General features: G+C 34.7%; 1 protein-coding gene across 4 annotated transcripts in view; it reads right to left on the reverse strand.

The window, feature by feature from the left end:
* The window catches only part of CD36 (CD36 molecule), a 36,225-nt gene extending 20,679 nt beyond the window's left edge, over nucleotides 1-15,546 (reverse strand). Inside the window, exons 1-3 of one of the 4 annotated variants that reach the window (XM_035342614.1) lie at nucleotides 15,500-15,543; nucleotides 7,723-7,891; nucleotides 3,685-3,923 (exon numbers count right to left, since the gene is read on the reverse strand). In XM_035342614.1, coding sequence (XP_035198505.1) covers nucleotides 3,685-3,804 — 120 coding nt within the window. In that variant the 5' untranslated portion in view covers nucleotides 3,805-3,923; nucleotides 7,723-7,891; nucleotides 15,500-15,543. Of the gene's footprint in view, nucleotides 1-3,684; nucleotides 3,927-7,722; nucleotides 7,892-15,499 lie in introns of all 4 variants that reach the window. The other 3 variants (XM_035342540.1, XM_035342690.1, XM_035342756.1) reach the window with 3 other exon arrangements.
* Between the last annotated feature and the right edge of the window lie 335 nt (nucleotides 15,547-15,881).

Consider the following 15,881-nt stretch of genomic DNA (forward strand, 5'->3'; position numbering starts at 1 on the left):
CAAATAGCAGTAATTGACCATGTAAAACATATCTCTTTGCAACAATATTGGATGTAAACTTTCTGATCCGTTGCTTTGAATTAATTCCTCTTTTTGATTATTATTTTTTTTTTAATATTAGATGATAAGACATGACAATGTGCAACAGAAGTGTGTAAAGTCAGGTAAAAATGTACGTTTTGATGACCTCAAACAAAATATTTTTTTGTAGCGAACTCTGAAAAGTTCATGCTTCACTCCTAACTGTAACAAGGTCAGTTTTCCAAACCTCTAGGACCTTCATGGAATGGCAAGATGCTGTTGCTGCTGGTGTCATTTTAGTGTGCTCCACAAATGACAGGTTTTTAAAGGGCCTCTTAAAATACTCAGAAATAGAGAGAGTTAGAAAGAGAGAATATTAAAACAGCTTATCCAAAAAATTATTTGAGATGTGAATAAGGGCAGTGAAGTTGGAAAATATAAAAATCTGTTTTGTGTCAAACTACAGATGTATGTTAATACACTGGAAAACATGAGGTGACATTTTGGTATTATGTCCATATATATATGGACTACATTTTAGAGAAGGGTGGAGAGCAGCACCTATCTGCAAGGAGATAACAGCCTACACTCTGACACTGTCTGACGAATATCTAAGGGCAACTGAGATTGTATATACATTTGCAGATGCTTTCTCTGTGCTGCAACAACAGTATGAAGTCTTCCAGGAAAGTATGACCTGCAGTGTTTACTCAGGCTAATCCTTCAATGACTGCAATAAAGATGAAATGGGGCTTATAGGGTTTGGCCACCTGTAGCAATGTATGCTTGAGGGAAATGTGCTCAAGCTTCCGCTGCTAGCAGAACAAGAATGGCAAGAGCTATTGGTTGTATTGATGACACTACAGCTGTTCTTTATTGTGAAATGCCATGAAGTTCAACCAGACTTGCTTAAGAGAAAATTGATTATGTGATTTGACTAAATGACAATAACAAGTTAATTTACGAGTTTGACTTGTTATAGAATGAAGTGTCCTAAATATATTCAGTCAGAAGAAAAAAAAAATATATATATATTTTTATCTCTAATCTAGCAATAATATTTTTGTAGCAAAATTCATTGTAGCTAGGAATGTAAATTTGGTTTTGCTGCACTGCTGTCTGCTTCTGTAAAGAACTGGGACTTACCCTGAAATAGAGTAACTAGAGGAACAACTGTGGGGTCTTTTTCAGGCTTTGGATTGTGCAGAATGTTAAGACATATTTTGGCTTATAAGGTGATGTCTCAAATAATTGTTCCTTTTTATTAAAAATCTGGTATTTTGACACTTGTTTTCATCCTAGTGGATGAAAACCCAAGTCCAGGCTTTGCCTTGTATCAGACAAAATGGAAATATGAATGATGCAGGTCATATCTGAAAGAAAGTCTTGCTCAATATTTTTTGTTTGTTTGTTTGCTTGTTTTTGTTTTTCTATCCTACAGTCTCTGTTCTTGAAAAATTCTAGATAAAACTGTCACTGAAATGGATCTGTTTCAATGAAACATTTCCTTAAAAAAAATGACAATTTCAAAAATGAAATGTTTCAGGAAAATATATATATATATATATATATATATTTTCATTTTTAGTATTCTCTGCTCAGACCTGTTTCCTTTGCTGTCAGCTATATATTTATATTAAGTATAACTGCAATGAATGACAATTATTTGTTTTTCTTGCTAGCCATTTCATCATCAAAAATAAATCAGAATTAGGTAGATTCAAGACCCTCTTGTATATCTACTGATCACATATTTCAGCTGTTTTACTTTGACATATCTGTTAAGAAAATGAATTATCTTTATAATGATAAATAGAAAATAAATATTCCAGTTTTATTTGTGGTTAGGAAAAAAAATACATTATTTTACTTAAATAAATAAAACCTCTACAAATTTACTCTTGTATTATTCATATGAATACTGGTACAAATTCTTCTTTTTATATACTTCAAACAAGCTGCCTTGAAATGTAAGCATCTGAAACATGATCACAATGCAGAAAATTATAAAGAGTCTAAAACTTTACCACTAAGAACTCATGCAGGTATGCAGGTATAATTTAATGTGTAGACATTTGCAAAGCATGCTGTATAACTGGTTCAATATTATAAGTAAACAGATGAATACATAACATTGCTTGTGTGTATAATGTTGAATGGCATTAGAAAATGTTCTGGATTAACTCAAAGTAAATTTTAAATGTAAAGAGATACACATTTTAAAAATACATATTTTCTAAAAAAACTGCCATTTCCTCAATATGTGAATCAATTAAAATTATTTGTGGAGATAGATTTTTTTTTTTTTTGGTCAAAATATTGGAAGGAGAGTGATACGTTAGCTAGTGAGATATCCCCATGTTTCTTTTAATTTTTATTTTCTATTAATCTGAAAATATCATGAAAAAATACAATCAACGTTAAGAATTTAATAATTCTTCTGCTTTGTCAAAATTAAAATGTAATGCAGATTTATTTATTTATTTTTTTAAACAAAGTGATGCCAGAATCTAGGCAAGGCTTCCAGAGAGAGTTTAACATTGTTTAGGTCTCCACTTCCTTCTTTAAATTATATAGATGATGAATTAAGGGCAGTCTTCAAAAAAGGGCCTTTTAATAATTATCTCCAAGATTTCCAAGGTCTTCAGCTACATAGAAGATCATTAGGAAGAGTAGCAATCAGCCAAAGTCTGATTTCTACAATTTTAACTGTTGGATGGTTGGATAGACTGGTTTTAATTGGTTCCATGATTCCATGACAAGGACCATTGTAATGACCCCAAGGAGACTCTATGTCTCCTATGGTGGATGCCCCATGGCTTCCATGGAATTTCCATTACTCCATGGTTATATACTCCTTTTCAGTGAAGATTTAACAAGTTAATTTCTCATTTTTAGTTAAAGACAAATTGAGATTATAAAGAGAGAGAAACAGAAAGGGAAGGAGGAAAGGGGGGGAGGGAGAGAGAGGAAGAGGGAAGGCAGAGAGGAGGAGGGGGGGGGGACAGGAAGGGGGTAGAGGGACGGGAGAGACGGATATGTTTCTGCCAGATCTACAACACTGCTTCAATTACTCTTCACACTCCTTGAGCCAAGGAGATGTGTATGATGAGATCATGTAGTCTCATGAACCATGATGTGTTTGAATTATATAGTCACAGATCATGATCTAAATGCACATAAGTATAAGACTAGATTCTGCATCATAAGTTTGTTTAAGTTATGTGCAGTACGGAATGCATAAGTGCGTTGAGTGAGTTCCAAAATAAGGGAAAAAAAAGCAGAAAAATAGGTGGGATCATCATGGGGGGAAAATGAAAAATAATAATAATAAAACAATAACAATTGTAATTGCAATAAAATAAAAAATATGTATTACTCCTAAATTATATTAATAAAAATCCATCTTGAAAAAAATATCTTAGATTCTCATGTGAATTATGAAAGAGAGCAAGTAAGTAAACACAGCAATATAATTAAAATAGTTTTTAAAGTTCTGCAGCAACTAGTCCTAGGAAATTCACATTACAAAGACTAGGTTTTTAAAAAATAATAATAATAGGAAAAAAAAAAAAAAAAGGAAAAAAGCAGAAACAGAACACAAGGTTCAGAAATACTGACTATCCACAAACCATCTGGACTGAAAGAAGAAATAGTTTGTACCTTTTCTATTGCTTTGCCTATAAGGTTATCTCCAACTGGTATCAGAACTCCTCCAAAGATGGCCAGCACAGCACCGATGACAGCCCCAGTGAGGAGCCCACAGTTTCGGTTACAGCCCATTCCTCTCCTTCTTCAGGGTGCAGACAGGCAATGTAAAAATATCCTTGCTGCAAGCCTCGATGCTTTTTTTTTTCCTCCCTTCTTGGTCCCAACAAACTCACTGATCTTCCGGAGTGAAGCTGCTAATATAAGGAGAGAGTGAACAAAAATCACATTCCAAAGGTCAAAAATACAAAGTGCATTAGGTGAAGCAGGTAGGGAGATAACATGTCAAAACCAGACAGTGGCAAACAGTGGGAAAATAATAATAATAATAATAATAATAATTTAAAAAAGTGATATGCACACTTGGCAAGATAATCACTTGTTACATATTGTAATCTCTTTCTTCCTGAATTCTCTAAAATACCATTAAGTGTGTTGTTTTGTTGTTGGTGGTTTTGTTTGTTTGTTTTTGTTTGTTTTCTCCTCTGTTTTATTAGAGAAAATCGTCACAATATTACTCAGTTGATACTCTTCTTCAGGCAAACACATTTTCAGAAATCTCTTTGTGCCAAAGCACGAGGTTATAGCCTTCATCACACTCTGCAGTGCCCATGGCTCCCACTTCAGGCAAAATCAGGAGTTTACACTGCTGGTAGGAGCTACCCAGATTGTGAATGCATTCTACCTTGGCAGTAATGCCAATCTCTAGTGAGAGACACCTATGAAAAATTTGTCTTTCCTGACCTCTGTCAGTCCATATTCTACTACTGAAAGGATAAACTGTTTCAGCAACGTCATGGTCAAGACAAAACTGGATTTTCCTTGTAGAAGTTGAATTCTTACTCTCACTTGTACACCCTATCACCAAGTTTCATTAATCCCAATTGTCTACAGAAAGGCAGACTTTCTAAAACATTGTCTACATTTTGATCTTTGGAGGCTGTAATACCTTATATTTCATTGAGTATCGGAAAAAACAAGTTTGTAATTATTCTTTGGAAAACAATAGTTGCTGGTAATATGTGGTAAAGTATTTTGACATCTGGTCCCTACTGAAAGACATTATAAAGAAAATCAAAACGACACCAGTGTTGAGAGATAGTAAAACATAAGCTCCCAGTGGTATTTTGTCCTATTTGTTACTGCTTATGAATAACTGAGACAAAGAGCTTCATAATTTTCAATTTATGCTTGCTTGGAAATTAATCACAGCCACAGATTTTTTTTGTTTATTTGCCTTAGACCTCCAGATAACAGCAACTCAGCTCTTTTGTATTTTAGGTGTCATTACCCATAGTCCTTTTTATTCTTAATAATTTCTGTTTGTGAAATTATTGTGCTCATCTCTAAATCATTTTTAAAGCAGGTGTTATTTGCAGCATTAATTACGCGTCCAAGGCCAAACACAGAGACCAAAGGAAAACAGAACGATGTAGTGAAAGAACAACTCAACCTGAATTCCCAGGTTACTCATGAAGATTAAAAGGCTAAAACACTTCCTGGATTTCTTAATAGTAAAGTAAGTGTAGGAACAGCCACGTTTTATTTTTGTGAATCCCACATTCAGTTATGAGGTCAATTTTTATGGGGGAAAAAGAAGACACCATGCATGTGGTCAGCAGGCTGTGTCCCCTTGTGATTGTTGTCACAACAAACTTGTCATGTCTGCACTTGTGCCCAGTCTGCTTCTTTCATCTGCTCCAGACACCTACCTGTTGCCTGCTCTTGGGTTAGCAGTTCATGGATCCCTTGACATTAACAATGACTATATCTGTAGGTTTGAGCTTGACTGGCATTTTAATCATTTCTATTTGGAAACTTGCAGGTAGGATGACTGTAAGACTACTTCTTGCAATCACAGGACAATACATTGGCTACAAAAGTCATCCAGTCCATCCACCTGCCACCAGGTGATTCCTTGTGGTTCCCACATCAAAACTTTACACTCTGACAAGTACTTACAGCACTTACAAAGGACAAGGAAAGAAAACATTTAGCTAAAGTTTTTACGTGTCACTAAGGACTGAGAAGAATATTTATATAAGTGTAAACTTTATTTATTTATTTATTTCCTGCAGAAGGAGATGGACCTTATTTGAACTACAGGTTTGGGTGGTTGCAAAGGGGTAACATTAAGATTTATTATTATTATTAGAAAAAAGTCCCCTTTTCCAATTTTTGTGCAACCTGTTACACTTTTCAGAAATATAGCTGAAAAATTACTTGAGTGATTTATTAAAATACCAAGTTATTAACATCTCTATGATGTACTGGATGGATGAATGATGTGGTTAATGGCAAATTTCTAAGCATGCTCAGGTTAGAATTTCAAGTTAGACCTGAAAAATGTTAAGTGACATTCACTAGAACCAACTCTCATATACAGATATGTTCATATTGTCTTTAGTTTGGCAAAATCTGACTGTTCTACATAAGCAGAAATTCTTAATTAAAGGAAATTCTGACAAATACATATTTCAGGTTGAATTTTTTATCCATCTTTTTTTTTTTTTTTTTAATGAGAAAGTGTGGAAATACAGGTTTTAAGATTTAAAATTGAAGTTATTTATTACATAATTGTTTAAAGAGAGCTTTTAGACATTGTCACACTATTTTATTTTTTTTTTTTTGGCTTATGTAATGGAACTTTTCAGACTCAATAGAAATACACATTCCACTGGAATAGTTGTCTATCCAAGCTTGTATAAGGGGTTCCAGTGGATTTTTATGTTAGACTGACTAGGTATCGTTCATGATTACTAGCAATAAACAGCTAGAAAGCAACTGGCTGCTAGTAACCTGTGCCAATTCCAAGCTTTTGTAAAATGTAAAAGATTAGCCCTTCTCCCACCAAACACAATGCAATAACAGTCTAGACATATCTGAATTTATGCAATTCAAATTATCAATTACACAGTTTCAAAGAAGAGAACTCACAACATTACACAGTTTCACACAGACGTTAATAAGCTACTCTTATATATCATAAATGAACATAAAAAATAAAGACCAAAGTAGTAATTTCCAGTAAGAATATAGTTGTGTCTGGAAATTCATATTCAAGTGAAAAAATTTTACCTTACACAGAAGTACCATAAAAATTAGATATTGTCTATAGACTATATCATTTAAACTTAGACATGACAATGAAATTTAATTCATTCTAGACCACTGGGTACTTTAATATTGTTTTAAATATACTTAATAGAATATTAACAATGCAAATGCCCCATTCAAACCTCTGAAAAGACGATTTATAAGCAATAGAAGGAAAAAATGCAAAGTTCTCTTAAACTTTTTCTTCCCTACTTTACTTATATATGTATATATATATATATTTGTGACATAGAACGAGATTTGCTACCCCAAATGAGAGAAACTAAGTGAGGAAGAAGCAATGTGCATAATGAACATGAAAATGGATTTTGAAAATTCTGATGAGAATTTCAGCCCCAAAACAGTGGGGATATTTAACATCATTACAGTTCTTCTGTCCAAGGTCAGAATGTGGGACTAAAAAACATGAAGTTATTAAGAGAAAAAAATCCAGGGAAGAGGTTATTTTTTGTTGTTGTTGCTGTTGTTTGTTTGTTTCCTTTGAAGTTTAATGCATTTAACAATTACAGTTTTGAATTTTTATCTGCAAAAGTAAATATTACAAATATCACTTTAAAAAGATTCCAAAATATTCCTAAATATTCACCTGACTCCAGGAACTGTAATTTCAAGAACATTAAATATCAAAAAAACAGCATGACATTGGAAAATTCAGTCACACTGATCATAGAGGACCATTGATAACATTGCAGAGTTTCAGTAATATATGTACATTTTAAATCAGTGTTGCCAAATCCCATCATTTTATTTTATATTGCAAATAAATACTTTCAAGATTTTTCCAACAAGGGAATTCAAAAGTCTTTTTTTCTGAGGAACTCCCCCCCCACACTCCCCCCCCACACACACTTTTAAATGTTGTATTATATTACTCACCTTGAATAAGGGCAACTGATTTTTCAGCTGAATGTGCAAGTACTTAGCACACAACTTGCATCAAGTTAAGAGAAAACAAACAGCTAAATCTCCCCACCAAGGACAAATCCTCTAAACACCAAGGGAGCATTTATATATTCCAAGAGATGTCAGTTCCCTGTTTATCTTCCTGCCAGAAGAAAAAGTTAAGTTGTATTGGTGCTTGAGGGGGGCTGTCTATTTTTGCAGTCTGACTAAATGCCACTACCTACATCTCATGGTAATATACTTAGCAGCTGCAATCTTTGTCAAATTTTGATCCAAGTGAGTCAAAGGTCAAGGAGACAAAAGGGTAACTTGCTTATTTGGTTCGTGGTCACTTCTCTAATATCCATTTGCTTTAAAAGTGCTTCTATTAGCATGTTATCACTAACCAGTTCCTCACAGCTTCTTTAAGATACAGAACATTTTCAAATACCCTTTGCTATACAGCATGCCTTGCTGTATTAAGGCTTATTATTGCAATCACTCCGTTTCAGATACAGTATAAACACCTTTGCAGTTTAATCATCAAGATAGTATATTTTCAAGTAAAATAAATATATACATAAATCAGGAAATGTGAGAATATTTTCAAAGGGATTTTTTTCCCCCCACAATTTGGATTACAACATTTTGTCATGAAGTGCTAACTCTTCCTCTTATATTGCAAGGTCAATGAAGTTAATACCACAAGCTTCTTTTTCTCGGTGTATCTAAAACTCAGTTTTACATTGATATCTACTACCATATTTAGTGTCTACTAAAAACTAAAAATAATCAGTTGGGCAGTTTGCCCAAATCAGATTTTTTTTTTTTCACCTTTTCATCCCAGGTGAATTACATGAATAGATTGCTCTGAAAAGTTATTTTGGCAGCAGCAAGAGGACGAGATTTACATGCAACTTTCTAAATTACAAGAGAGAAAATATTCTTATAAAATAGATTCTTAGTTCCAGACTCTTAGGGTATAGCACTGTAGTTTGTGATCCACACGTTCAGTATTTTTTAGACATTTTGACTGACTGTTTATTGGTTTTGATATTGCCTTATTTGAAAGTTAAGCTGTTGTGGAAGAAGCTCCCCTCTTTTAATCTACTTCTGTTAAGTATAAAAGGGATGAAGATTACTGAATTTGAGTTTTTCTCCTAGTAGTGAAAGCAAGAATGAAAGTGACTTTAATCCTTTCAAAGAAACCTGTAGGATAGTCTTTGAAGAAGGCTCATGGTTGGAGAAATTTGGTAAGCCTAGCTAATTCAAGTTTCACACCCTAAAAAGTGCAGTAAAATTGTCTTCTGTTTCTAATTAAAGAGTGAGGTTTAACTGTGAATAGAAGCATTCTTCCATCCTATGGTTCCCATGAACTAGTTTTCTGAATAGTATTAATTATTTCCATTGGAGGTGTCTTCATATGATACTATCATGAGGATGTTCATTAGGAATCTCCCAGCTTTCCTCTCTAGCTGCACTGCTTTCTTGCTGATTTGTCTCTTCTAAAGGAAGGCAATTCCAGTTGCTCACACCTGTCCATGGAGATATTTCCTACCATGCCTATTTTCTTCATTTGCAGGTTATGGGGTTCAGTATGCACTATTAATAAGGGAGAACATCTACTGCTCTTTTCTTTTCTTTTTTTTTGACTGTTTTTTTTTTTTTTTTTTAAACCTAAAATGTAAATTACAAGGCACTAAAGCAGATGTAATGAGGCTCAGTTTGCAACATATATATGCTGCGTTTTACTAGCTAATTTTGTGACATAATATTCTGTACTCATCATGTATAAGCAAAATCTCTGTTGGCAAGCTGTGCTCTGTGGTGAAATGAGTACAGCTGTGTTCAACTGCAAAAACAGCTAAAGGGATTTGAAGCTAAGGGAGAAGCTGTGCACTTTCAGATGTCAGTTATTTCTCTGTTTTGTAGAACAGAAAAAAAGGAAAAAAACATAAGTACTTAATGATAATTCTATCTTCTCTGGCTTTAGATCAGAATTCAGAGGTTATAGGGGAGAAAACAGATACAGAGAAACAGAGCAATGACAGAAAAAGAAAATATGTATATCATTGGAATCCCCAGTGATATGACAACAGACAAACTACCTACACAAAGAGAAATTGTCAGGAAAGAGAACTAATGTAAATGACAGTCACATGCATGATGAAGACAGAGAAAACCACAGGAAGCAGAACAAGTCAAATGTGTTTGTCAACCCCATAAGAACTATATCCATATTTGTTTCCTGAAATAAAGAGACTACAGATGAGAAAATTCTGATGAGATGAATGTAATTCTGGTCTTTTCTGGGGATTTTATAGTAGGGCTTTTTGGAAATCACTCTATTTGGGGTGTTTTCTAAATATAGAAAGAGTGAATGAGAAAAAATATAGATGTCATGAAATCTAAACACTCAATGACCCCCTATTTTCCTTTTTTTTTTTTTTTTTTTTTTTCTTTTTTTTTTTTTTAATTAAGATAGATTGTGCCTATTGGGGGACAACTTATCTTTATGTTTCATATAATTTGAATTCCTGTGGATGTCCACATAATGTTTACACATTTCTTCAGGAATTCTTTGATATATGATATGGCATGAGTTTGGATTCTGCACTTCCACAATTACAGGGGAAAAAATCTCAGGGAAAAAAATCTTTGTCTATTATAAACATGTAAAAATGTAAAAATTCTAATTCAACACACTCATTCTCTCTCATATGCACTTAATTTGATTGAGTAAGACAATGAGGAAGATGAATCATCTGAAGAAGAAAAAGCGCAATATGCCACCATCTGAATGGGAATTTTACCCTTGCAGATGTATGGGAAATATTAGGAGATGTTCCTTTAAACAGAATGAAGTATTTTGTATTCATGAAAATCCTATGGAAATGAAAGCTTTCTGCATATCACTTAATCGCATAATACATAAGTAGCATGTGAGCTTTCCACCTGGATCAGCTTCAACAATTTACTTCACTCCTATTGCCTATGAGCCTCTTCTAGAGTGAACATCACCAATATTCAGGTACTGCCTAAAAAGGACTTGGATATATAACACCAACATAATAGAAAAAATAATTATTTAGAACTTAATTTTCTTTTCCTAAATGATATGTTCACTGTCTTTGTCTCAGGTGCTCTCTCTGTGACTGGTATTTTGTATCATCTTACTTTCCAAAAGCCATGGCAGAGATCAGAGGTACACAGCATGGAGTAGAGACTTCATTTTAAAGGGAAGAAATATCAAGATATTTCAGATTTTTCAATTTGGCTTTTAGTGTCTTCTTTCTTTAGGACATAAATGAAAAGAAAGACAGCTTCATCGTGATGATTCTTTTTGTTTGTTTGTTTGTTTAATGTTATCTACAAATACTTCTTGCAATGACTTTATACAGGTGAAAAGGGCGCATCCAGCTTAAGGAAGATAAATTGGCTTCTTGTCCTCCCTATGGAGAGGTATGGGAACTTCAGTGGATTTTTTCCATCTACCTCAAATGCTTATCTTAAGCAAAGAGGCATCATATCCTTTTGACATACTGATATTTCTTCTATAACTCCAGAGAACCTAAATGACTTAGACACCTTTTAGATGGTTAATGTTGGAATGATTCCACTCAAACTCCCCAGAAAGGTTTTCAGTTCCTCCCCTCATCAGTGCACTATACCAGCTATACAAGGTTCTTGCTGAATGCAAACAAATTGAAAAACAAGAAGAAAATGTAATGAGAAAAGTTCAAAATATTTACCACCTGACATTAGTGAATATTTTTGACAAAGACTGCAGTAGACTGTTGTAGCTTTTGCCCACCTCACATCATAAACTTTTACTGTAGATGTGTTGTCCTTCAAGGTTTTCCAGTGTATGCCCTAAGGCATACTCCAACCTCGTATCAGCAATGTGAACTTACAGCTCAGAAGGCCATCCGTGTCCTGGCTGCATCAAAAGATGCATGACCAGAAGGGCAAGGGAGAGGATTGACCCCCTCTACTCTGCCAATGTGAGGCCTCACCTGGAGTACTGCATCCAGGTTTGGGGACCCCAGCACAAGAAGGTTGTGGAGCTGTTAAAGTAAGTCCAGAGGAGGACCACAAAGAGGCCTGGAGCGACTCTTCTAAGAAGAAAGGTTGAGAGCTCTGGGGCTGTTCAGCCTGAAGAGAAGGCTTCAGGGAGACATCACTGCGGCCTTTCAGTAATTAAAGGAGTCTTATAAAAAAAGATTGAGAGGGACTCTTTCTTTGGGTAGATAATGATAGGACAAGCAGGAATAGTCTTAAACTAAAAGAGGATAGATTTAGAATAGAGGTTAGGAAGAAATTCTTTACTGAGAGGGTGGTTAGGCACTGGAACAGGTTACCAGAGAAGCTGTGGTTGCCCCATCCCTGCAGGTGTTCAAGGCTAGGTTGGATGGGGCCTTGGCCAATGTGATCTAGTGGGTGGCATCCCTGCCCATGGCATGGGGGTTGGAACTAAATGATCTCCAAGGTCCCTTCCAACCCAAGCCATTCTATGATATCAAGTAGCCTTTGGCCTGCTTCAACATGAAAAAAAAGATCCTCCCAAGGGTGCATTAATACCTGATCTCCTATCACAAGAGCTTGGAAAAAAAACATTCTAAACTGCTGTGTATCTACACACTAGTGTCTCCTAACTGCAGTTTTCCCAGCTGGAAAGTGTTAGGATCTAAGATATTGTCCCTTGTGATTTTCAATGTATCCTGATGATATGGAAAGCATCTTAAAATACCATTTTAAGAAGGTATTAAGACTTATGCCAGCTTGGCAGCAGTACAGTGGAAACAGTGTGATATATTTGGCTCCTGCCAGTGATGTGTGTCTCTGTAAAACTGTAACTAAGTTCTTTAAGGGCAAAATGAGTGATAGAAAACCCAGCAGGTACTTCAGTTCATTTTTACCCCGAAATACATATTCTGTGCTCTTCTTAGTATGCATACACTGCTGCCTTTCTCTGTCCTCAAAATTACATTTAAAAATATCTTTAAGTGATTTTAGCAGAAGAATCAGGTGAAGAAAGTATAAGAGAGGTAATGATAAAGCCAACTTTTACTCTTCCACTCCCATGGGTTCATGTGAGTCATTCAGAATGTAGGCAGGAAGGAATTTTTTAGAACTGCACCAATACAGAAAATATAATAACTCAGCCTTCTGAGTGAGTCTGAAGCAGCACAGAGTCTGTTAGCCAAAGGACTATGTCATCTTGTTATTGCTAGAGACTTTTTGCTCTGTAACCTAAGGAGGGCACAAAGAGGAGGCTCCTATGTAAGGGAGACAATTTTTGAAAGCAGGTATCTTTTGAAAGTCAAGGGAAATTTAATAAATCTTGTCCCCACTTGGACACGTTCCACTTCTTTCAAAACTCTGCTCCTTGGCTTAGATGTCACAGAATAATGGAGTAATTCAAAACTCCTTTACTGCTGCAATACTTGATTGGGAAATGGTCACCATAATGAATCATCCCAAACAGGCAGTGGCACTGACTCCGATGAATGACTGGGTAGTCATTATAGTAGCTTTTGCCCTTCCAGCTACACCATAATTTTGACTGTGTTAAGGACAACATACTTAGAAGTTACTTCCAATTAATAAAGAGGTAATTTTAAAGTTGGCTTTTTGGTGAGTTCTCTAGTGATGGAAACCTGTCAAATTGACAGCCTTTTCTTCCAGTTGACATATTCCAGACCTGGAAAGATATCCATGGTCTGAGTAACACACAGATCTTCCCCAGGACTTAACTTCTGCCACAAACACAAGGCATTAAAGCCAAATCATGAGCCTATATCCAGAGAAAAATAATAATAATACAAACAAAGAAAAAAATAAAACTTGTCTGCTTGCCCTCAGGCCAACAATATAAGAAAGCTTAATTTAAACAGTCCCATGTCCTGGGACAATTCTCCAGTCCCACTTTGAGAATCAGAACCAATGGTTGGGATAGTATCAGGAGATCCAGACCTCTGCCAGGGAGGTGGAAGTCTTCCAAAATGTCAACATAGAAAATCATTTGGACAAAGTCCAGAAAAAAAAGTCCTTATCAAGCTTTGTCCCTCAAGGAGAAATCTCAGAGACTACAGCAGTGGCAGTGCAGAACTAATGGAAACACTCTCAGAAAACCAGATTTTCCACTTCAGCTGGCAGCAGCGGTTCTGGGTCTTGCCTACCAGTTTGGGTAAAGAAGTAGTATTCAGACTGTTTTCAAGAAAATACTCTGCAACTGCCAGGGAGTTTTTTTACCTTTTATAAACTTTCCCTGTGGATCTTGTGAGCTAGGCTTCATTATACAACTTTGTACAACAGAAACTTTTAATATGATTTCTTATAGCAAAGGAGGTGGGTTTCTTTGTTTGTTTATTTTCTGCGTGAAGTACTAGCGTGCTACTTTTGTGAGCGTGGCAATTAAAGACCTTTCAAATTTTTATATCTTTCTTGAAAAGATATTTAATTATTACAATCCAAATATATAACATAGATCACAAGCACACACACACACACACAAAAAAAATGAAAATATAAAATTGTCTTTGCTACAAGAGATATCTTGGCAGCAGTTAAAGATCTGGAGAGATTAGGAAAATATATGAAGAGTTATTGCATATTAGGAAACATTAACAACTATGAAGAACAGATCAGTAGAAAAAGTACTAGTGGTGATTTCTGTAATTTAGCAGTGAATGAAACACTCAGCTAATTGATACCCTGAACTTCTGCAATTACATACTTTTCCAATGCTAAGATCTGACATTATACTTTAAGATGAAACCACATTACAGAAATATGCATATAACTATCAGTTACACACAAAGCAGTTCCAAAATGTAATAACTTAACTTAGAAAAACAAACAAAAACAAACAAAAAAACACCTTACATTTCTGATCATTTTGTTGGCTGTGCCATAATATAAATGTTTATGAAGTATAACTTGAGAACAGAAAAAAATGCCCAACACTGGACAACTACAGACTACACTTCTTATATAAATAAGGCATTTTTGCCAAGTTTATTTTCTTTTAAACCTAAGTTAATATCATAGTAATTACATCACCTATGAAAGAATCAGATCATTAAAATAGCACAAGTTATTAGTATTTATATTATCTTGAAGATTTTTCCAACCTAAATGATTCTAAGGTTTTACGATTATTCTATATTTACTGAGCTGAACTCAGGACTTCATGTCAAAATGAATTTAAGATATGTTACATCAGCATCTCTATTGGACATGAATTATAATTTTAAATCTACACAGACATGCAAATATACTGCCTATTCCTGTAATTGTCAGTATTTTCATGTTGATTCATAACACATATAAAATGTATGCATTTAAGATCAGCCATACACTTCATATTTGTTTTCTTTCATATTTTAATAATAAATGCATATAGCCCTTTGTATCACAGACCTAATATACAAAATAATGATTCACAGGCAAATAATTATATATACTTCTAATAAACATTTTAATCTTTGACTATTTTCCTTTTAATTGTAACTTGCAATTACCAATATATTAATATACAATTAAATATTTTGATTAATATTATATTTACTCTTGCTAAATTTTTGTAAATAGGTTCTTTATATAATTATAAACGAGCAAGAAACAGAGGCTGAATTATATCTGTTTTTGATCTTAATAATTCTAACACAGAAGAGTATAGGATGCAATAGCATGCTCACAAGATACTAATACCATGTCCAGCTCTGTGCTGATAAACTGCATTTAATTCAACAGTAGGTTTACATACCTGTATGGAGGGAGACCTGCTCTCACAACCCTTGCCACCAGGAGCTGCAGAGTTGCAGAAAAGCCAGCTAAGTTAGCTCCTTATCCACAGGAAAAAAAAAAAAAAAAAAATGCTGTAGCAACCCGATAGCAACCTAGGCTGCCCTATGAGTCCATTGACTATCAGCCAGAAAGAGAAAAAGAAAGTTGCAGAGACCTTCTAAACTCCTTACTGTCTCAAGTGATAAGAAAGTGATATGACTTCTGAGCCAAAGTTAATACTCTTTCACCGTTCTGCTTTGCAAGAAAGACTAGCTCCAAAAAGTCCTTTCAACATCAGCCTCTGAGGTCCTTGCCCTCTGCAATAACCCAGCACTTTGAGGCAATGTATCAGGTCCCTGTTG

The sequence above is a fragment of the Oxyura jamaicensis genome, chromosome 1 (genome assembly GCF_011077185.1).
Source record: "Oxyura jamaicensis isolate SHBP4307 breed ruddy duck chromosome 1, BPBGC_Ojam_1.0, whole genome shotgun sequence".
Taxonomy (NCBI): domain Eukaryota; kingdom Metazoa; phylum Chordata; class Aves; order Anseriformes; family Anatidae; genus Oxyura; species Oxyura jamaicensis.